This window comes from Microtus oregoni, unplaced genomic scaffold, assembly GCF_018167655.1.
Source record: "Microtus oregoni isolate MIOR12 unplaced genomic scaffold, Mior012 000000F_ref0000247, whole genome shotgun sequence".
Lineage (NCBI taxonomy): Eukaryota > Metazoa > Chordata > Mammalia > Rodentia > Cricetidae > Microtus > Microtus oregoni.
Genome location: NW_024543059.1, coordinates 38,753,240 through 38,776,582, shown reverse-complemented (window position 1 = coordinate 38,776,582; position 23,343 = coordinate 38,753,240). Strand labels below are relative to the sequence as shown.

The 23,343-nt window shown below is 45.1% G+C and overlaps 1 protein-coding gene across 1 annotated transcript; it reads left to right on the top strand.

Annotated features, from left to right (window-relative positions):
• The first annotated feature begins 524 nt into the window (after positions 1 to 524).
• On the top strand, positions 525 to 4,684 carry Dbx1 (developing brain homeobox 1). The gene is made up of 4 exons (XM_041652150.1): positions 525 to 891; positions 1,502 to 1,603; positions 3,509 to 3,711; positions 4,349 to 4,684. The coding sequence occupies exons 1-4, from the start codon at positions 525 to 527 to the stop codon at positions 4,682 to 4,684; spliced, it is 1,008 nt and encodes a 335-aa protein (XP_041508084.1).
• The last annotated feature ends 18,659 nt before the right edge of the window (positions 4,685 to 23,343 follow it).

The following is a 23,343-nucleotide window of genomic DNA, read 5'->3' as shown; positions in this document are numbered from 1 at the left end:
GCGCAAATAAATTTAGTGCGTTCTTTAAATAATTCCTTTTCTATGAGGCAAGATGTCATCTGAAACTTCTAAATAGGCATTTAATTAGCCCGGTTGTTGCTTCAGAACAAAAACCCCCAGCGAGAGCTTTGGAGACCCACTGTATAGCAGAGAGGCCGTCGATGCGCAGGGTTGATGCGCGCCGGTCTTTGTTGCCGCCCCATTGTGCGGACCATGCTTATGAAGACTAATCCAATCATAAATTGCATCTCTGCGCCAATCAGAAAGCCCAGAGCCTCCCGCGAATGAAGCCCGAGAACTTTGTTGAACTTCATTGTCAGAGCTGTCAGTTTTCAAAGCGCTGGAGCGGGCGGGCCACTATAAAACCATCTCCTGGACGGAAGAGCCACAGAGGACTCACAGACGCCCAAGTAGGACGGTTACCAGGACACTGAGCCGAAGAGGGCACCGCGGGAGGGGCGGGAAGCCAGGTGTTTGCCCTCCGGCCACTGGAAAAGGGGCTACTGCACCCGCCCGCTCTGACCATGATGTTCCCCGGCCTCCTCGCGCCCCCCACGGGGTATCCCAGCCTCCTGCGACCCACGCCCACCTTAACACTGCCCCAGTCCCTTCAATCTGCGTTTTCCGGCCACTCTAGTTTTCTAGTGGAAGATTTGATCCGCATCAGTCGGCCCCCCACCTACCTGCCCCGTAGTATACCCACTGCCAGCCTGTCACCCCCCAGGCAGGAGGCTCCCACAGTCCTCGCCGACTCGGGGACCTCGGACCTGGGTTCTCCGGGGCCCGGGAACCGGCGTGGCAGCTCTCCACAGACAGCCCTCTCCCCTGCCAGCGAGCCCACGTTTCTGAAGTTTGGGGTGAATGCCATCCTCTCATCAGTGCCCAGAAGAGGTAAGTGACAACCAAGCCAAGTAGCCGTCCAGCGGCTGGGTATCCCTCCACTCAGTCCTTCCCAAACGAGTTCCTCTGCGCTTGTTAGGGCACAGGTCCACGCAAGAACTCAGACCCCCAAGGGCCAGGTCCTGGATTATGAAATTTAGGTACTGAGGACCTAGGAGGAAGAAAAGCCTCAGGCTTGTCTTACCCGAATGAACTTGAGCCCCGGGACCACTGAGCACATTTCCCTAGTCCGGTGTTTCAGAGAGCAAGCGCTTTGGCGCCTGCGTTCCCGCCCTCAACGGCTAGGGGCCTTTTTTTTTTTTTTTCTTTAAACACAGCACGCTTTAAACACGTTTGTTGCGTTGTTTTATATTATGGGTGACTCTGCAGCATCTCACCCCACCCCACCTAAAAGAGAAGGGCCTAAGTCTAACGGGGGTGGAGTGCTAAAGGGATTCGCCCAAATGAGACAATGCCACACAACTTTACTTTACTAGGTGAATATGTTTTAAAAGATGTCCCTGAAACGTGCTGCAGTGTTAATTAGATCGTGTGTGTGACGCGCCAGGTATTGATCAAACACATGACCAAATTCTCTCTCCCTTCCCCCGCCCCCTACTAGAAACGTCGCCGGCTTTGCTGCAGAACCCCCCTCCCAAGACGTTCGCCTTTCCTTACTTCGAAGGCTCCTTCCAACCCTTCATTAGATCCTCCTATTTCCCAGGTAGGTCTCTTTCGCGGTCCTTGCTCCAAGATGGGCGTCCCTCCCCAGTCCGGGCCCATCACTCCTAGCCCCGAAGTCGTATTTCTCCGTCCACCCCTCGGGGTTACGCTCTGGTTCAGAGGTTGCGAGGCGTACAACATTCACGAATCCGTCGCGCCAATTTGATACCCCATTTAGCACAAGCAGTGACTGCTTGACACTACGCACCAATTCCCTGCTCTACAAATTAGCAAGAATTGTCATGGTCCGCATTTGAGGCGGTTCCCTTCCCGGCGAGGAGCTGTTGGCATCCCTTCACACCGCCGTTTCCCACAGAGTCGGTGCACTTGGCCACCATTCGCCACAAAGGTCTCAGCACCGTGACCAATTGGCCAGCTCCTCCGGGCAGCCACACGCAGACCGGCCTTCGCCCCTCCACGCCGCCGAGAAACACCTACCAGCCGCGGCTAATTCTCTTCAACACTCATTCAGGGCTTTTTTTCCCCCTCTCTCACACAAGACCGCATGGGGTGCCCTCTTGTGTGGGATGTCTGGGGTCGCCCAGGGGTAGGAAGCCTAGATCCTCCTGCCACCCCAACCTTCTCTTGCCAACCTGCTTTCCCGACCCCCTATTTTGCTCGCGGGCTCCTTTTGAGAAAGAAGAAACAGTTGGCAGAATCCCGCACTGGGTCCTAGTCTACAGGCGAAGCACCCTCAAAAGCTTTTCATCCTGGGAAGTTTCGAGTTTTCAAACGTCGACTAGAACACTGTACAGCTGTTAAAACGCAGACAGCCGGGAAGCCCCTAGATGGTGTTGGGTGGGGGCTGGGCATGACCAGGACAGAACTCCCAATAACAGCAAAAGAAACTAGCGACGGATTTTTCTTTTTTTTAAAAAAAAAAGGGGGGGGGGGCGAAGAAACTCCCCGTCGCCACCATTCAGGCTTTTGCCCACAATGGAATTTGCTCCTTTCTCCCGCGTCTCAATGGTCTAACAAAAACAACCCGAGCTTTATAAATAGCTTTTCGTGTCCATTTAACGTGAAAGATTGGGAGTAGAGGAGCCTCTGCCACCACTGCTCTCCCGATGCTCTGGGACTGCAGTTGTGTTTAGCAGGAGTGTAAATCTCTTTTGTCCCGGTAATATATGGCTCTCGCTGCTTGTCCATAGCCTTTTGCGGTTAGTTCATTACTACACAATTACCATTTACGCTTCGTTAGCGTCTCTGTTTCTTTTTGTTTTTCTTTTTCTTTCCCTTAAAGCGAAACTCTCCCCCTTTTTATAGCACCAATTCCCAGTGGGAAGCGGTCAACGTGCTAATTAGACACCACTTTCCTTGTATTCAGACCGATTTCTTTACGTTGTGGGGAGGCTGGGAAAAAAAATCATATTAAAAAAAAAGATGAATGACTGGATTTTTTTTTAAGTCAAAGCAGATTTTCCCCTGTCCGCCCAACCAGCAAAATACCTTGCTTTAAAGCGTACAAACGTCACCAAGGTGATTGAGAATCCGTGGGTCTTAGAGGGGACGCGGGTGTGTGCCGAGTGGTCGCTGCAGGATGATTTATTTTTATTTTCGTAATTTACTTTATTCTGTTGTTATTTAAGCTGGTTGGTGAGGCTAAGACCATTGAATGGTAGGGTTTGCGGCGAGCAACAGGCGATTGTGGCCGCTGTTTTCGTGGTTTTTCCTAATCCGGGTTTGCACGGTTGAAAGGGAAAGTTATTTGTGCGGAAAGCGCCTTTCACTCAGGCAGGTTGTAGGTTCTCGATCTATTCTCTACGGGGAGAAAAAGGAGTGCTTTAAAGAGATGAAGGGACCCGAGAGAAAGGGAGGGAGAAAGCCGGGGAAAACAGCCGGTAGGAGGCGGAGGCTCCCTCTCAGCAGGACGCGGAGCTCACTCGTCACCTCCCCCACCCCGCAGCATCCTCCAGCGTCGTGCCGATCCCCGGGACGTTCTCCTGGCCCCTGGCCGCTCGCGGCAAGCCTCGCCGGGGCATGCTGCGCAGAGCCGTGTTCTCTGATGTGCAGCGCAAAGCCCTGGAGAAGACGTTCCAGAAGCAGAAATACATCAGCAAGCCTGACCGGAAGAAGCTGGCCGCCAAACTGGGCTTGAAGGACTCGCAGGTGCGCGCGGCCCTCCACTGCCCCACCCTCACACTCTACCCTCATCCCCACCCCACCCCCATCCGTGTCAATCAATTGCTAGAGTTCTCCGCGGCTTAGGCTGGCGGTGCAGCCGAGGAAATCCAGGCCTAGCGAAGGAGTAAGCAGAGGAACCAAGTTATTTGAAGCTCTCCAGAGCAGCCTGCTTCCCTACTCCCTAAAGCCAGCACCCCCACCCACTCAGCTGAATCAGGTGCCAGTGGAGAAGATGGATGGGGGGGGGGGATGTGCAAGGATGCATGGATAGGGTGGATAGATGTATGTGGATGGATAGGTGTGTGCATGGATAAATGTACGCATGGTGGGGACAGGTGGATGAACGCATGAATGGGTACGTGCTTACATGAATTAGATACGTGCGTAGATAGGTGGATGAATGGATGGGGGCGAGTGGATGAATGGATAAATGGGAACATGCCTGGATGGGTAGGTGGGTAGATAGATGGAACCGGAGGGAGGTTGGTAAGGAGTAACTCCGCAAAAACCACCTTGAAGGCAAGAAAGATAGCTCCCTCCTCCGTGTTCCCCAAGTCTGGGTCCTGAGGGCTTCCCCCACTCCACATGAGCACACTGACTGGCTTCCCGGTTCTTCCCTCAGGTGAAAATCTGGTTCCAGAATCGACGCATGAAGTGGCGGAACTCCAAAGAACGCGAGCTCCTATCTAGCGGGGGCTGCCGAGAGCAGACCTTGCCCACGAAACTCAACCCTCACCCAGACCTTAGTGATGTAGGCCAGAAGGGCCCTGGGGATGAAGAAGAAGACATCCGGGGTCCCTGCCTGGCCTACCATGCACCCCCTGACCCTCGACACCTGCTGGAAGGGCCCCTGCCCGCCTCCCCTGAGCACTCCAGCAGCCCTGGGAAACCCTCGGACTTCTCTGATTCCGATGAGGATGAGGAGGGTGAGGAGGACGAAGAAATCACTGTGTCCTAGGAGCCCCTCTGGCTCCTGGCTCTCAGACTGTTATCACCTCTGTACAGGAGCCTGAACCTCTTCTTACCACAGACCCACAGCCTTCTCAGGGGTGCCCCTTTCTGTTGTCCCAGAGACACATTCCTTGCTCATCGCTTCCATTTCCAAATACTCTTAACTTTTTCCCAACAGCCGCATTGCGTCTATTTTTTGCGAACTGTTTCAGACATGGTGTGCAGGGTGTATGTGTGTAGAAGGCTGTCTGTCTCCAGTCCCACCGCCCGGTTTACCGGGAGTCAGGACCTGTCAAACGCCAAGCAAGTGACCCCTAACTTTCAGGATGGCCACCTTCCTGTAGCTAGTAGCAGTCTTGTCTTCTTACCTTTGAGAGTAGAGAGCACAAAAAATTCCAAAAGAGAGTGAGGGCACAGTTGTGTCTTCCCGCCTAAGAGAAAGAAAAGCACTGGCACCAGCATCCCATCCTGATGCTCTCTGGGGGAAGGAGTGATTTCTCTCTGTAGAGAAGAGTGTGCCTCTACTTCTGTTCTGATTGGAAACATTCAGCTTTCTCTCCATGTAGAACATGTGCACCCAGTACTCTGCCTTGCTTCCTTTTGCAGAGCTCGCAGCCGAGTTCCTGGCACTGGGGTGTGGACTTGTAATCCTCTTTGGCATTTTTTTTTTCCATACAGCTTTTCTGTCTGGGCAGCTTTTATGAGCTGTGCTCTACTGTGTATATATGTTTTGTATGGATATTTTATACTGAGGTTATTGTGAATGACCAGAATGAAGGGCTGGCTACATCTCGCTCGTTATTTTTCTCCGCAATGGTCTTTAAAGTTTAAGAGGTAGCTGTGTAACTTCATAACTTATAAGGAAATGCTTATCTTGTATTTTTTACCATGTACAGACTTTTTATATATGTATATATGTATCAAATGAACAAATGCCAAAATAAATGGTAGAATGGATTTAATGGCTGAAGGGCATCATTAATTCCCAGAACTTGAGAGCTGAAAGAAACAGATTCAGTCTGGTGGACGCTCCAGAGGCAAGCTATTATAACAGCTGTATATGCTAACCGACAAGTAACAGCTCCAGGAAGAGGGTACCAGGAAGCTGGGCTTGCATCTATCTTCCCATTCTTGCAGGCTGAGTGATGGGCTGCAAGCAGACAGTGCAGTCTGGTGGCCTGGGTCTGCAGTCCTTTCGAGGTTCCCTCTGCAAGGGGATTCTTTTCTAGTCCTCCAGAAAGCTTGAGAACTAGTCCTGATCCTTCTCACAAGGCCTGGTTCTACCAGGAATGTCAGTCACAGTCACAGCCTGTGAGCCCAGATACAGGTTCCAGCCCCGGGGTCTACAAGTGATGGGGACAGCCGGGGGGGGGGGGGGGGACCCTTTCAGCAGTAGCAGGACTTTCTTAGCTGTCGCCTAAGAGAAGGGAGCTGTGCACCAGAAACTTGGAGAGGGCTTTTGTGTCCTGTGAGAGACTAGTTTCTATAACACGCACTGCAGACTACAGTTCTTTGTGAACTTCTAACTCAAATCGCAACTCAGAGTCGCCAAGCTTCAGTGAGGCGGTTTATATGATAATTGAAATGTGAGCCCAATTCTCCCTCTTCTTCAACAAGGCAAACCTCCATGCTGACTTCTTCAGCGCTTGCTCCTGATGTCGTGACCAGGTTGGTTTACATATAGCCCTGAGAACTTGGAGAAAAGAAATGTGCTTATTTTAATAATGATTCCAATTCAAGAAATCTCCCAAGTCTCCTCAACATGTGGTCAGTGTTCTACACAAGTTCCTTTGAGAAAGGGCTTTCTCTCCTGTGGCCCACACATTCAGAGAACCAGAAATGGCTGACTTCTTCTTCCATGTCAGCTCTAACAGGCCAGCTATGAGAATGGTTTAGTGTTGGGTACTGGGGTCCAAGAGCTCAGGAAAACCTGTACTCACTGCGGCAATGCACCACAGCCAGGGGTGGTGGTCGTCCAAGTGCCCATCAGTGCAGTGCAGGCATTGGTAAACAGTATGATCATAGAGCAATGGAATATTACTAACCCTTTAAGATGAAGAGAGTCCTGTCACCTGCTTCACAGTGGATGGACCTTGAGGGCGTTATGCCACAGCACAGCCATGCACAAAGTGACACAGGGCAGGTGCATTGGAGGAGGGGTCCAAAGCAGTCAGCTTGCAGAGTCTTCTGAGAGTAGCCATGTGCTCTTCCGAGACCCTGGAGGAAAAACCAAGGAGTTCTTCGAGTTCCAGTTTCACAAAACTGAAATGTTTTAAAGACCTGTTGCATGGTAGGAACTGACCCTGCTAGGTTGTGTAGCTAGAAACGGTGAACACAGGACTCCAGAGAGGGCACAGTCTGTAAAGTGCCTGCCACATAAGGCACTAGGTTTGCATCTCCAGAACCCACACAAAAGGTCAGACATAGGGGTTCAGGCCTGTCACCCCAGCCTCGGGTTAGAGACAGGCAGAACTCAGAAACTCATTGATCAGTCAGCCTAACAAATCCATGAGCTTGAGATTTAGTGAGAGAGCCTGTCTCAAAAAATAAAGGAGAAGAGAGATCGAAGAAAGACAACAGACTAGGCTGGAGAGATGGCTCAGAGGTTAAGAGCACTGACTGCTCTTTCAGAGGTCCTGAGTTCAATTCCCAGCAACCACAAGGTGGCTCACAGCCATCTGTAATGAGGTCTGGTGCCCTCTTCTGGCATGCAGGCATACATGGAAGGAATGTTGTATACATAATAAATAAATCTTTAAAAAAAGAAAAAAAGAAAAACAACAGACATCAGGCCTCCATACCTGTGTGCACACACATGCAGAACACATACGAAAGAGAGAGAAAGTGAAGGACACGGCTAACACGATGCCTGGAATGGTGGTATACACTGTAATCCCAGCGTGGAGGCTGAGGTAGGAGGACGGCCAAAGCTTGAGATAGACCTGAACTGTGTAGTGAGCTCAAGGCCAGCCAGGGCTATAATCGAGACCCTGTCTTAAAAAATAAAATAAAGATCGCTAAAATGGCAATTATTATACAGTCTTGCCATAACAAATTTTAAATTTCAGAAGATAAGTTTAGAAGCCAGGCATGGTGGCATATGTCTGTGATACTAGTATTCTGGAGGCGAAGCCTGGAAGCTTGGGGTTCACGGAGAATGCTGGCTACATAGCTAGTTCAAAGCTAACCTTGGCTGTATGAAATTCTGTCTCAAATTTTAAAAAAAATAATGAAGTAACTTGGAAAAAATGCTCCCATATTGAAGAAATTAAGATTCTGCCAGCTAGTGAGACGACTCCGTGGGTAAAGGGTGCTTGCTGCTCACCCAATGGCTTTAATTCCATCCTTGGAACCCTCTCAGCAGAGGGGAGAACCAGCTCCTGCAAGCTGTCTACCTCTACACACACACCCTCAGACACATGCACACACGCTCGCACATGCACACACACACACACACACACACACACACAATAAATGCAATTTTCTTTTTAATTCTGCAGCAGGGATTAGTCAGGGTCCCTCTTGAAGCAAGTAGCATTACAGGAGACAGAAGTATTGAGATCTAAGTATTAATAAAAGGTGTTAAGAATGTCCAGAAAAGAGATACCCCAGAGATCTTCTGAAGGTGTGTGCTCCTCGGGCATGCCCAGAGCCCGACTCACTGAGAAATATAGGTGGCTTGTTTTGTGTTGTTCCAGTGTCTTATGACTGAGCATCACTGGGGCACCACGTCAGCTTCCCATGTCTCCACCTAGTGTCGCGATGCCTCCTCATGCCCAGTGTGTAAAGGGAAAATAAGGAATAAACATACTGGCCTTGGAGTCACAAGGTTTTGAGGCAAATGGAAGGATTAGTTAAGTTAGTCAAAAAAAAAAAAAATGGGCTACAGAGATGGCTCACTGGCCAGAGCAGCTGCTGCTCTTCCAGAGGGCCCAGATCCGATTTCTGCCTCCCGTATGGCAGCTCACAGGGATATGTACTTCACTCTCAGGGGATCCTATGCCCTCTTGCGACTCTGAAGACACCAGGCATGTACTTGGCACAGACACAGGCAAACCTTTACGTAATAAAGCACACATAAAATAAATCTTTAAAAATTAAAGAATGAAGAGGCTATTTTTTAATTTTATTTTGAGATAGGGTCTCACTATGTAACCCTAGCTTGCTCGACACTCATTATATAGAGCAGGCTCACCTTAAATTCATGAGATCCTCCTGCCTTTGCCTCTTGAGTGCTGTGATTGTTTTTGTTTTGAGTCTCACTCTATAGCCCAGGCTGGTTTTTCTCCTTTTTCCCCAGTCTCCCCGGTACTTGGGTTACACGAGAGTGCCACTATACCCATGTTTAAGTCAGTTATGTGTTTGTTTTTTTGATTAGCTGCTTATAAAAGACGTCACACATAGAACCTCTGGAAAACTCTACTGTGTAAATGGGGAACTAGATTCACAGGCTCCCAATCCCATTATGAGAGCTACTGAACCCAGGTGAAGGGTGGAAGGAAACCATCAGGCAAAATGCCTGCCAATTTCCCAAAAATCTGATGCAGCTGTCTGCCACACATATGCCTCTCCCGGGGCCTCAACCAGAATCTCCGCTCTGTCTTTTCCCTTCAAGAGAAATCCTGCCTCCACCTGAAGATGGACGCTAAAAAGAAATCCCACACTAGCTCAGAACTGAGTATAATAAAGAGCTATTTATTTAGGGGTAGACTCACAAATCACAGTCCTCTGCTCGAACAGGGAACAGCAACTGAATCCTGCAGCCAGAAAAGAGGGTGACTGAGCACTTTACAATGGCATTTATAGTATAAGAGGACACGCCCAAGTGGCTGTAGGAATTCCTACAGCACCTCCCCCTTTTGTTTTAATAAGAGGGTTCTAAGCCTAATACAAAATTATATACAATAAGAACAAATATCAGGTATAAAAATTAGAATTACAAGCAGCATAAACAGTATCAAGCAAAAAACATAATAAATGTTTCGATAATTATCCTATCCTAAATGAGTTTAAGTCTTATATTATAAATAACTTGGCCAAGTCATGAGAGGAAAGTAACTACAACTATCTCTTTAGGCATCTAGATGTCCAGGGTCTCTTGACTTTTAGAAGATGAGTATTTTCCTGCAAAGACAACAACAGACTCCTGTCCTAGCCCTTATGAGGTTTCCTTACCACCTGTATGGTTGTCACTTCTGTGGGTGAGCTGTCATTTCTCTTTCTCCAGCGATTTCTCGTTTTCAAACAGAATCTGTATTGATTTTGATGGTATCCATAACTTTTCTTCTCCTATTGAAACAATCCCTTCCCAAACATAGTACATTTCCTGGCTTCCATTGTGATGTCAACACATCTTTGAACTACACCAGCTGATTTAATTCAGAAAACTTTTCTATTAGTCAATGTCTCTCAGCTGCTGTTGTCCCTTTCTCATTAGCATTAAGAAAATTCAAGGTTAATAAAGCATTATGTAATCTATTTCTGGGGGTATTTTCCACCCCTTTCTGTTTGTTTAACATATTGCCAGGCGGTGGTGGCACACGCCTTTAATCCCAGTACTCGGGAGGCATAGGCAGGCGGATCTCTGGGAGTTCGAGGCCAGCCTGGTCTACAAGAGCTAGTTCCAGGACAGGCACCAAAGCTACAGAGAAATCCTGGCTTGAAAAACCAAAAAAAAAAAATTATTTATAGTTCGATTTGATCTTTCTATAATTGCCTGACCTGTAGGATTGTTTGGTATTACCAACCTAAAACTATCTTTTTAGACCTTAAAACATTTCCTTAAATAACTTAAGTTTTAATGTCTCTCAAACGTATATGCTTTATACCACTTCTCTGAGTTCCTTTTTGAATTTGGTAACAAGGAAAACTGTAACTATAACTATCTAGTCTTCGGCCCCATAAGAGACCCAAGAAGAGTATAACATTACCTGAGTAAACAGGAATTACAGAGCAAACTATTGCCATTTCTTGTACCATTTATTATGTAATAAAACTCAAGGACAAACATACAGATAAAAATCCAAGACAGTCACAACAACAAAAACTCATACTGTCACCATCAGCTTCCCTGCTCGAAAGGGAATGCACAACTTCTGGCCCCACCTCCTCTTCCCAGGGATCTCTCTTTCTCAAGTCCAGGGGAACTCAATTATCCATTCCAACTAGTTGAATGTGAACCTTGCCTCTTGAACCAATGCCTGAGTCCAATTGGACATTGGACTGCAACATAGATAAGATTCCTATAACAGCAAGCAACTTCCAAAACTAAAGAAAAACAGGAGACATCTGACTGCCTGGGCAGTCACCCAAGGTTCTTTTGCAACATTTGGAACATTATCTTTGACCTACAGGCCTGGAATATGACAGACTTTTCTGTGAAGCAGGCATTTGAAGGACTGTCATACCTTGTTTTAGCGAAGTTTGGCAGTTGCCTTCTTTTGTGTCTTGCTTGCCCAATTTGGACAATATACTATTGGCAATCAAGGCGAAAGCAGTTTCTTGCCCAGTGGCTAACTTTACCACAATGAAATCAAGCTCCATATAGAGGTTCTTCAATGCACAACATCCTTCTTTGAAGTAAATTGGTGCTGCCAGGAGCAGATGTGTATTGTGGTCATGAAAAATTTTATGTTATTAAAAATCTTAATTGCTATATTCTGTAGGTCTTTGAAGTGTTTGAAAACCATCTATCTATCTATCTATCTATCTTCTATCTATCTATAGTAAATCTTTTTGACCTTGAAAACATACCTAACATGGACATAACTTTGATTGTTAGATGACTATTAACCTGTATTTCTTAGTTATTTTAAATAGTTTGTAATAATAACTTGCAAGGACTATAAATTTGCATTACATTATTAAATGAGCTGCATTGGTTGATACCTTAAACAAGAGCAGAGACAAATAACCTTGATTTTCTATCAATATAGAAATATCCATATCAATTTAAAATAGTTGAGACTAACAGTGACATTTTTAGTTTAAAAATAGATTCAACAATCTACCCTTTTCCTCTATTATTCCTGTATTCCCCCATTTTCATTTCAGAAGGAGATTCCTAAATCTAATCTCTTTTGCTTGGTTTTCCCCCTAACCATGACCAATAACAACTTGAAAACAACTCCCATAAACAATGAAAAATACCTATTGAGCAACTAAAAACCTATCCACCTTACCTTTGGGAATTTTGGACACCATGCTCTCTAAAGTTACTTCCTGTTGTCTGGGGATAATGGCATCTTTGTGGGACCTGGGAAAATTGAGATAAAGGTCAAGTCCTATGAGAGCTAACTGTTGTCCAGGCTCATTGTGATGGGAGATGGGAAAGTACAAGACTTACCTGAAGTCCTGGGTGGAGTAGTCCATAAGGCTGAACCATCTTAACTAACCACCTTGAAATTGTCCTGAGTAATTTATAGCCCAAAGCTGATCTTTGGGTGGTGTTTGTCAGCTTAGTGGCATCACCACAACCCAGGTGGAATCATTGCCAGGCCCCATCATCCTTTTGGAGACTTCAAAGGTCACTGTTAGGCATGGTCATGGTTCACTACAGAAAACTTAAACATTTTAAATATCACATGAAGGAGATCTCAGAAAGCTTAAAGGATCAAAATTTCTTAAGTACATTCAGGATACACAAACTTAAGCCCTAGTTACCTAATTCAGACCCAAGCCCAAAATCACATACAGGAAGCTAGATAAAGCCTATTTCTAGAATTAGTTAGTGCTCTATTTGACCATTAATAGTATTATGGGAAGTTTAAATATTTATGAATTTTGAGGTAATATTTATACCCTAAGAAAAGTTTTAAAGAGTCAAAATAAAACCAAAGGATTATGAGATTAGTGAAGAGAGAATAGTCTCTTAATGTGGTTTTCTTCTGTCCCTTACCAGGTGGATATTCTGACATGAGACAGAGAGTTTGGATTTTCTTTTAACAAGCATACCCAAGTTTACAGAAGGCAAGTCCTACGCTCCAATTCCAAAGCCAGTTTTAATTTTTAATTGAATTTGGACTACAAAAAAATCATTTGTCTTTTATGTCTGTAGAGAACAGTAGAAACAACCATTTGTGAGGATGCATGAGATTTTATCCTGTTGGAAAGGTGCTATGGCATTTGGACAATTTATCCTTTTTCCGTGGATGTTTCCTCTGAATAATTCTTCCTTCTTCTTCTGATGTCTCGTTTGTCCAGTGGTCTTCAGAGGCCTTGATTTTATTCTCCTGGGAAGACAAAAGCAAAACTGTGACCCAACCTTCACCTCGGGGAATTTCCCTGTTTGGCAGGTTCTAGCTGATCAAACGAAAGGCGTTTGTAGGTCTTCCAAGTTACTTTAGATTGAACGGCCATGCCGTTTGATGAAATATGGCCTCTCCTAATCAATATGTCTCTCCTGTTCAAATCTAATCTTGATCAATTTTGATAGTAGCCATAACTTTTCTTCTCCTGTGTAACATATATCCTGGTTTCCCTTCTAAGATCAACACATTCTTAAAGTATACAGGCTGATTTAATTCAGCAGATTTTCCCTACTATCTAATGTCTCTACACAGCTTTTGTTCCTTTCTCACTAGTATTTAAAAATTTTTAAGTTAATAAAACATTGTGTAATCTACCTCTGGGGCTCTTTTTTCTGTTTATTAAAGTGTGATTAGATCTTTCTATAATTGCGTGTTCTGTAGGATTGTGTGGTATACCTGTAATATGCTGTGTGTTGTGATACACTAAAGAATTGTGTCATTTTATTAGAGACATATGCTGGGACATTGTTAATCTTAATTTGTACTGTTAATCCCATAATGTCCATAACTTCTAATAAATGTATAATTACAGAATCAGCCTGTAATTTCAGAAATCAAAGCAGTTGCCCATTGAGACCCTGAATATGTATCTATGGTATGGTATACATATATTAATTTTCTAAACTCCACAAAATGAAACACATTCATTTGCCTAATTTTATCTCTTTGAGTACCTTTTGGGTTACTTCCTAATAGGTTATGGAATTTGGTTACACAAATAACCAATAGGACATTTCCTTATTATTTTATTGACTTGTTGCCAAGTTATAGAAAAATCTTTCTTCAAACCTTCGCTATTAGCAATGCATTTTTTATGAAATTCTGAGGCTTCTAGCACATTTCCTATTAATGGCTTGTTAATTTCATCATTAGCTTGTGTCAGAGGACCTAGTAGACCTGTACGGGATCTGGTATGTGTTATACACAAAGGATGATTTATAGTTCTGATTGTTTCTTGTAATTGAATAAATAACAAAGTTAATTTTGAATCATCTGGAATAAGTTCAGCAGTTTCAATATGTAAAACAATTCTTTCTGCAAATTGAGAGCCAGTAACTGTAGTAAGAGGTTCTGGAAAGTCCAATAATACTATGAGACTATCTTATAATTATGACTTTTGAACATAATCATAAGGTCTTTGAGCCACTCTACTTGGCTTTCTTGACTTATAACCTGCCTTTCCTGGGTTAGTTGCATTAGTATAGAATGTGGGGGCTCCAGAAATTGGTGCTCCTCATACCATGTGAGGAAAGATCCAATCAGTTCTTTTTATAAACTGATGTCTCTTGTTTTTTGGATACTTGTTGCTAATCTCTCCCACAAAATTACTGCAAGTTCTTTGCCAATGTTCGTTTTCTGCCTATAATGAGGCAGTTTCAGCATTAGAAAACTCTCTACCGGGTTTATTTCCACTAACTAATGAAGTCTCAATTTTCCTCTAGGAATCAATTCAGAAGATTTTCTATATGTATCTTTAATATTTTTACTCTGTTTGTGTGGTAAACATATCTATTCTAAGATATTCTCTCTGCATGAGAATTCCTATAGGATAATGAGGAGAAGGTGAAATAACCAGAATACAATCAAGCTCTGGATCTAAGCAATCCACATGTGCACCCTGTAATTTCTTTTCTTCTAGAGCCAATTCTCTCTCAGCCTCAACTGAAAGCTTTCTTGAACTACTTAAGTCCGTAGCCTCTTGTAAGGTTTGAAATAGATTGCTCAGTTCTTGAGTTGTTAATCTAATTGCTGACTGTACCCACCAATTTTTGAAAATCATTAAGCATTCATAACTTATCCCTCCTGATTTGTAATTTTTTGTAAACCTATCTTATATCCTAAACAATTAATAGAATCTCCTATTTTTGTTTTGTTTTTTTAGGAGAAATATATAATCTCCAACAAGGCAAATTTTTTATATCATCAAACATTTCTCCTAAAATATCTGTGTCTGAATCAGCCAATAATATATCATACATAAGATAGTAAATTATAGATTGAGGAAACTGTTTATGAATCAGTTATAATTAATGGATGTTGTACAAAATATTGACATAAGGTGGGTTGTTTAACTTTCCTTGTGGGGGAATTTTCCAATGGTACCATTTAACAGGCTAGCAATTATTATAAATAGGCACTGTGAAGGGAAATTCTTCTCTATTCTGTTCTTGTAAAGGTATAGTTAAAAAAAAAGCAGTCTTTTAAATCAATCACTATAATAGACATCCTTGAGGTAATAGAGAAGGCAAGGGAATTTCATGCTGTAAAGAACCCATTGGCTGAATCACCTTATTTATGGCTCTTAAATCTGTTAACATTCTCCATTTTCCAGATTTCTTTTTAATAACAAACATAGGAGAATTCGAAGTCTTGTCAATTCTTCAATATGTTGAACATTTAGCTGCTCCTGTACCAGCTATTCTAATACCTGTAAATTTTCTCATGTCAAAGGCCATTGTCCCACCCAGACAGGCTTATCAATTAATTGTTTTAAAAGTAGGGCTATTGGTCAGCAGTCATTATGCCCTGCTCATGTTCAACCTGAAGTCAGTCAGGGACTGTTCGTGATAATAACTTTTAATATTTCTCTCAGAAGCATCTTTATTTTATGGTTTATTTCTGAGATTAGAGAAATGTTAAGATGATTTTCCATTGCTGTAACAAATCATGTCCCCATTAGTTCATTGATATGTTAGCCATATGTTGCTTTAATTTCAAGGTTGTACAGAAGCTAACTGGGATCCTGTCAAAATGTTAGATGTGGAGAGATTTAAAGAAGCAGTCATTCTTGTATGGTCACTGGATAAATTAAGAATGGTTTTCTAGTAACCTTGGGTCGTTCTTCTTCAGTTTTATAATGCAATGGTGTGGTAGGTTCTGCTCTAAATTCTTCTGTCTGTGTGTGAATGTTTTTCTTAGTTTCATCAGTAGGTCTTCCTAAGGATTGTATCTTATCAGTCAGTTTTATAGAGGAGATCTGGTGCTGTGAGGGGGCAGGACAGGGTCAGGGTGCCCTGCCATGAGGCCTTCTTTCAGAGCTAAGTTGTGTTGAGTGACCACAGATTTGCTGGGGACCCTGACCAGACTCATTTTGCTTATAGGATATGCCATGAGTTAGCAAGTAAATACCCCTTAAGCTAACACAGGAAAACTGAGCTGAATACTTGGTAAAGAGATATCAGAGGGATGAAAAAATGTTCCTACCAGAAAAGGAAGGGCCCTGGGATGGCCCCAACACCTGTGGCTCCCACCCCAAAGGGCCCTAGGATGGCCCCAATATCTGCAGGTCCCACCCCAAAGGGCCCTGGGATGGTCCCAACACCTGTAGCTCCCACCACAAAGGGCCCTAGGATGACCCCAACACTTGCAGATCCCACCCCAAAGGGCCCTGGGATGGCTCCAACACTTGCAGCTCCCACCCCAAGTCCACAGCACATGTGAAAACCCACTCAAAACAAACAAAATGTGAAACATTTTTAAACAGTACATGCGTGCAGATTTAGTATATTATTTTACATTGGAAGGAAATAAGAATATTAATTAAATCTTAATTAGAAACCACAAAGTTTATTATACTCTACTATCCTTTGAGCTATATTTAATCATGTTTAGTGCTAAAAAATAATAGAAGACAAAGAGTAAAAAATTAACTAATCCTGGGAGCTGGAGTGATGGCTCAGTGATTAAGAGCACTGACTGCTCTTCTAGAGGACCGGGGTTCAATTCCCAGCACCTACATGGGAGCTTACACCTGTTTGTAACCCCTGTTACAGGGCTCCAACACCCTCACACAAACATACATGCAGGCAAAACACCAATGCACACAAAATAATAAATAAATAAGCTAATTCTTTTTTATTTTTATTTTTTTTATAGACAAAGCATTACCTAGAACTGAACAGAAACTTTCACTGTGGTCTGGGTTTGCAGCTTAGTTGGTAGAAGGCTGGTCTAGCATGTACAAAACCTTTGGACTTGATCCCCAGCATACACTGGGGATGGTGGAGCACGCTTGTAATCCCAGAGGAGGTTGAGGCAGGAGGATCTGAAGCTCAAGCTATCCTAGGATACATAGTACCTTTGAGGCCAGCCCAGGATAAATGAGATTTGTTGTTTTGTTTAGCTGGAACTGGCGAGATGGCTCAGAGGTTAAGAGCACTGGCTGCTCTTCCAGAGGACCTGAGTTCAATTCCCAGCACCCACACAGTGGGTTATAAACAACCATAACTCCAGTTCCAAGGGAATCCAATGTTGTGATGAGGCGAGCAGGCCTGCTTTTTTGTCCCGCCCGGCTCCTGCACGGCTAGCTTAGCCCCTGAAATAACAACACACAAATAATATTTGTTTAAACACTGCCTGGTCCATTAGTTCTAGCCTCTTTTTGGCTAACTTTCACATCTTGATCAACCCATTTTTAATAATCTGTGTTTACCACGATGTCGTGGCATATCGGGACGATTCCAACCTACATCCATCTCAAGCCAGAGCTTCATGGCGTCTGCCTGACTCTGCTTTCTTTCTCCCAGCATTCTGTTCTGTCTTCCCCCACTTACCTATGTTCTGACCTATCAGGCCAAGCAATTTTCTTTATTAATTAACCAATGAAAGCGACAGATAGATAGAAGATCCTCCTACGTCAATCCAACACCTTCTTCTGACCGCCACAGCCACTGTACATGTGACATAGATGTACAGGCAGGCAAAGTACCATACACTTATAATAAAATTGAAAAAATTACTCTCATTGTGTATTTGTAAATATGTAATTATTTACTTTCATATACATGAGCACCCTATCTATATATATATGCCTTTATGCCAGACGAAGGCATCGGGACCCAATATAGACAGTTGTGAGGAACCATGTGGTTACTGGGAATTGAACTCAGGACCTCTGGAAGAGCAGTCAGAGAACTCTTAATCGCTAAGCCATCTCTCCAGCCCCCATCATGTTGTATCCAAATGGCGTGGTTCATAAACATCCCGTGGGCTGCGATAATGTCACTGTGACGATGGCCCTGGGGAGCCACGCACCATGGGTCTGTTAAGAAAGAGATCAGAGTGCACAGCAGTCTGTGGCCACCCATTAAGATAGAGCTTTGTCTCCATTGCGTGTATAGACATCTGCTCAGTGCTGTGTATGTTCGCCCCAGCCCAGCTCAGAAGAAAGGAACATACAACCAGGATACGTACATTAATACGGTTGGCAGGGCCCAGTGCAGGCGGCCATGTTAAAATAGGTTGCCCCATCCCCCACTCCCCGCAACATTTGCCAGAGAGAAGGAGCAAGCATGTGAGCTATGGGACCAGTGTCAAGGCTGCTTTTGGGCACCTGCCGAGCGGTTCTACAGGCAAACAGGCAGGCCCAGGACTCCCACAGGGATACAGAGCAAGGAGCAGTCAAGGATGCAGCGAAAGGCGAGTCATGATCTCAATCTTTGCTCTAACCTTCCTGACCCCAAGGCGCAGAAGGAGTTTCTGAAGGCCACCACCGGCTTCTCTAGACCCCACAGCTCCAGAAGTGACTCTGTCAGAAAGCCTTTGGCCAGATGTGTATATCAGCCCGGAAGATCTCGGGGACATTTTAATTTTATTTTTGAACAGGGTCTCATGTAGCCCATGCTGGTCTCAAGTAATCTTGAACTTCTGATCCCCCACCCAGCTTCCTAAATCCTGGGATTAGAGTGTGTATTACATGCCCTGCTTTATGGGTGCTGGGTATCAAATCCAAGCTTCATATCAGCAATGTAAGCCCACATCCTCAGCCCCCTTTAAACACCAAAAAGATCATAATTACAGCTAACATTTGCAAGTGTGGCATGCTATACAACTCATGCTGTGTCTTTTAACCCATGTAACCCTGGACAGACCTCTACGAAACAGCCCTATTACCGGCGCCTTCATCTTAACAGGTCATGGGATGCCCTGAAATGCTAAGTGACTTACCCATACCCACACATATTTAGCCCCAGGCCGACCTAGGACTTAGGCGCCAGCGGCTGGCTGTAGGTCCTAGGTTTTACAAATCTCATCCAGCACCCACTGCCTTGCCTGGCTGCAGTCACCAGCCTTGGCTATGGCCCCTGTAAACAACCGAAAAGAAAGAGGCCTGAAATGGCTCCCATTGGCCCTGTGCTTGCTTCCCACTGGGTATTGACGTCAGCAACTTTCAAGGTGTCTCCACGGTGACATCTCATTCAAGTAGACGACCTGCTCAGGTGGACTTCATGTAAGACATGCTTACTAGAAGTCCAGAGGCTAAAGTGAGCTACCCAGTGTGAGTAAGTGAGATACCACGCACCCCAGTCTCTCCTTTCCACCTTCAGGACGATGCGGAGAAGACAAAAGGTCGCCTAGGGTCATCACTAGGAGGGGTAGACAGCTGCACAAAACATAGCTGCTAGGAAGAGAGTTGCCTGTGTGAGGGGGCGCTTGCAGCATCTGCTGTAGGAGATGGCTTCTCGGGCCGGTACCGAAGAGCTAGCCGCGCTCACAGAGCTCCCTTGTCTGCTCAGGAACTCAGCCAGCAAGCAGCGGAGTTGGGTGCCAGCAACTCCATAACCTGTACATGGCACCTACCAGTCAGTCCTCAGGACACCGGGGATCTTGTTCTACCTCAGGATTGGCCCACATAAATTTTCTTCCCTTTTTGAACACTTAAGTGTAATAACGTCTCCAGGCTCAACTGCAGGACCGATTACGGTCACTAAGGCCCTGGCAGTCACTGATGGACAATATGGTTTGGCCTTGGAGTCAGACTCGGGCTTTGGAACCAAACCACCCCAGGAACAAATCCTTTCTCTATCCCTGACTAGGGACGTCTTGCCAAAGTCCTTTCTCTGCTCGCCCTAGAGGCCAGGACGGTCACACTCAGCCCCCTTTAAAGCAGCCCCAGAGCGTGCGCGTAGTGTTCTGGCTTAAGAAACCCAGGGCGCATTAGTGCCTCTCCTGCTCTTTATCCACGGCTTCATTCCCTGAGGTAGGGATAGAGGGCACAGGGGAAGGAGAGACACGTGGATAGAGCGGGGAGAAAGAAAAAAGAAGAACGGGGGGGGGGGGGGGGGGGGGCATAAAGAGACTCGCGGGGAGGAGCGACATCTAGAGAGGGAGGACAGCGAGAAAAATTGTTGGCGGAGGGAGGAAAACAGCAGAGCAGTGCGTGACGGGATTAGCGTTGTTTGGACTTTGCTGCCCTCTGCTGGTCACTGTGAGGTAGTAGTTCTAATGATGCTGAGGGAGAAGATAATAATAATTAAATTGGTTCATATATAAAATGTCAAATACGGGCTGCAGGGATGGCTTTGAAGTTACAAGAGCACTGGCTGCTCTTCCAGAAATTCCCAGCAACCACATGGTGGCTCACAACCATCTAGAGTAAGATCTGATGCCCTCTTCTGTTGTGTAAGCATGCACACATACAGAATGCTGTATGTACAATAAGTAAAATAAAAATCTTTAAAAATAGTACTTAAATAAAAAATAAAATGTCAAGTGCTAGTATGGATAATGCAGAAAAGTAGGAAAGAGAAAAGGAACTGCAGAGACGCATGGAGCTGGCTTGCCCTGGCTACCTTGAGAGGTGGCCCCATAACTTGTTCCGGTTATGTTTCTCTGTATGTTCCCATAGCAGCCAAAGAGACACGAAAGATGACAGGACAATTGGTCTTAGACTTTAATCTTATGCACCCTGTGTGACTTGCAGACTCCATTAAAAGTCTTGTTACACGGAATTTCCAGAGGTTTTTGTCATTAATAAAAGGCGCTCAGCTAACCTGCTAGAGACCTGACTTCTCACCCTTCAGTCATAAACACAAGCTATTAAAATTCCCTTGGTTGTCTTCTGACTATAGACTTTTTTTTAAATTTATTTTTTAGTTGTTGAAAAAAATTTCTGCCTCCTCCCCATTTCCCATTTCCCTCCCCCCCTCCTCCCACACCTCTCCCCACTCCTCTCCCCCTCCCCCACTCCATTCCCCCTTCCTCTTGAGACTGAAGAGCAGTCCAGACTCCCTGCCCTGCGGGAAGTCCAAGGTCCCCCCCACTTCTATCCAGGACCAGGAAGGTGAGCATCCAAACAGGCTAGGCTCCCACAAAGCCAGTTCATGCAGTAGGATCAAAACCTAGTGCCATTGTCCTTGGCTTCTCATCAGCCTTCATTGTCCGCCATGTACAGAGAGTCCGGTTTCATCCCATGCTTATTCAGTCCCAGTCCAGCTGGCCTTGGTGAGCTCCCAATAGATCAGTTCCACTGTCACAGTGGGTGGGTGCATCCCTCGCGGTCCTGACTTCCTTGCTCATGTTCTCCCTCCTTCTGCTCCTCATTTGGACCTAAGGAGCTCAGTCTGGAGCTCCAATGTGTAAATCTGTTCCAGCAGTTTTACAGACACCTGCTGGCTGCTTCTTTTCCTACAAATATGAATATCAGCATAATGAAAATGCTAATATTATCTAGAACGTCTATCTCCTCTGGTAAACTAAAAATTCATGCTAAGTGTCAGGCGTCAAAAAGGCTTGAATCTACCTGCCACAGGTCAAATGGACTCAGAGAAGTAAAAGTTCCAAATACAAAGTTTTCTTTTAAGCTCCTAAATTTTGACTTTTGTCCTTAAGATCGCATAGGTGCTGTCCAGCTCATGATTCTAAGCTCACAGCACAAGCCCTTAGTCAAGACCCTAGATGAAGATTCGTCTTATTAGTTACAAAGACAAGCGGGGAATGTTGGAGAGAGTGAAAAAACACCTTGTCCTAAAGGCAGCCATTTTGACTTCAGACTCCATTTTACCTGCAGAGTAAAACAAAGTTCAGGCTCCCAAGCCCTAGGGAAGCTGGGAACCTTCCAACAGCTGACCCACCTCCTTCTTAAACCATAGACATTTGGGGGCGCAGTTCAGCTCCTGAGTCTGTTCTGCAGCAGCTGATTGATCAGTTCCCTCCCCTCCCCGTTCTTCTGTGCTACCCTGCATTAAATCTTGCCTTCCTGTAACTTCTTGTGTCTGCCTGGGTTGATTAGGATCCTTGGCCCACACCTTCTGGAAGGGCCTACGTGACCTCCCCTGCCCCTGTTGGACTGTAGTCTTATAAACAGGACATGGAAAGTGGACCAGAGTCCATGTTCCAGACATCTTGCTCCCTGCCCCTTTGTCATAACCAGGGTCATTAACTCTGGAGCCTCCTGGTTCTTTTCTGGCATGCTGGTCTGCTAAAACCAGCAGTTCCCGTGGGGGAGGCAAGTGAGACTTCAAACTCAGAAGCCTGGCAGTGCCTATCTTGTCTCCTCTACAGTGCCATTCGAATTCCAAGCACTGTTGCTGTGAGTTTTGCAGAGGCTTGATGAACCAGTGCCCCAGGTGGAGGGTATGTGAGTCTCTTCTCCTACGCATCTGTCCCCAGGCACTTATACTCTGACCGTTGGCTCAAACCAATGACCAATGACCAAAAACCAATGTTGATGGCTGAATACGGCCTTTCCCAAGCTGGTGGGCACACTGAGCCTTTAAAGGAAACAAGTCAACTTCAGGCTTCACAGTGAGAACTGGTGACTGTGTGGGCTTTGTGCTTTGCTGTATCTTTTCCTGCTCCAGTCCTGTAGTCACTGACGTCATTCACCGCTCCACATAGTAAAGGGAGTATATGTTGGGTTAGTTGGGTTAATCTATTCCAGTCTTCTAGTCTTTTAAACTATTTGCTCATTTGTTTTGGTTTAGTTTTTATTTTGTGAGACAGGGTTTCTCTGAGTAGCCCTGGCTGCCCTGGAACTCATTCTATACACCAGGCTGGCCTTGAACTCAGAGATCCACCTGCCTCTGTCTCTCCAGTGCTGGGATTAAAGGTGTGAGCCACAACTGCCCCTCTTAGAGTGGGCGGTTTTTCTAGACCATTTGCAAAGTCCTTGTCCATCTTGCATGGCATTTATGTCTCAAGAGTTTTCACATTTTTGCCTCAAGTTGATCTTTAAAAAACGTTGCGAGAGATGGGCACTGGATATCTGATACTTAAGAGCGTGGTCCAAAAAGCCAAGCTCCAACATCATCCAGGATGCTGGTTACAAACACCCCAGGTATAATAGACACTATCAAAAGGACAAAACCAGTCCAATGCTGGTGGAGATGTGGAGAAGGGAATTAATACAATGTCAACTGGAATGCCTACAGAAGTTTCTCACAACATTAAAGCAGGGACGGGAGACATGCCTCAGTAGCTAAGAACACTTGCTGTCTTTTTTTTTTTCTCCTGTTTTTATGAGACACATCTCTCTAAAGAGACCTGGATATCCTGGGACTTTCTATGTAGACCAGGCTGGACTTGAACTCAGAAATCAAGGCCAGCCTCTGTCCCCCACGAGCTGGGATTAAAGGTG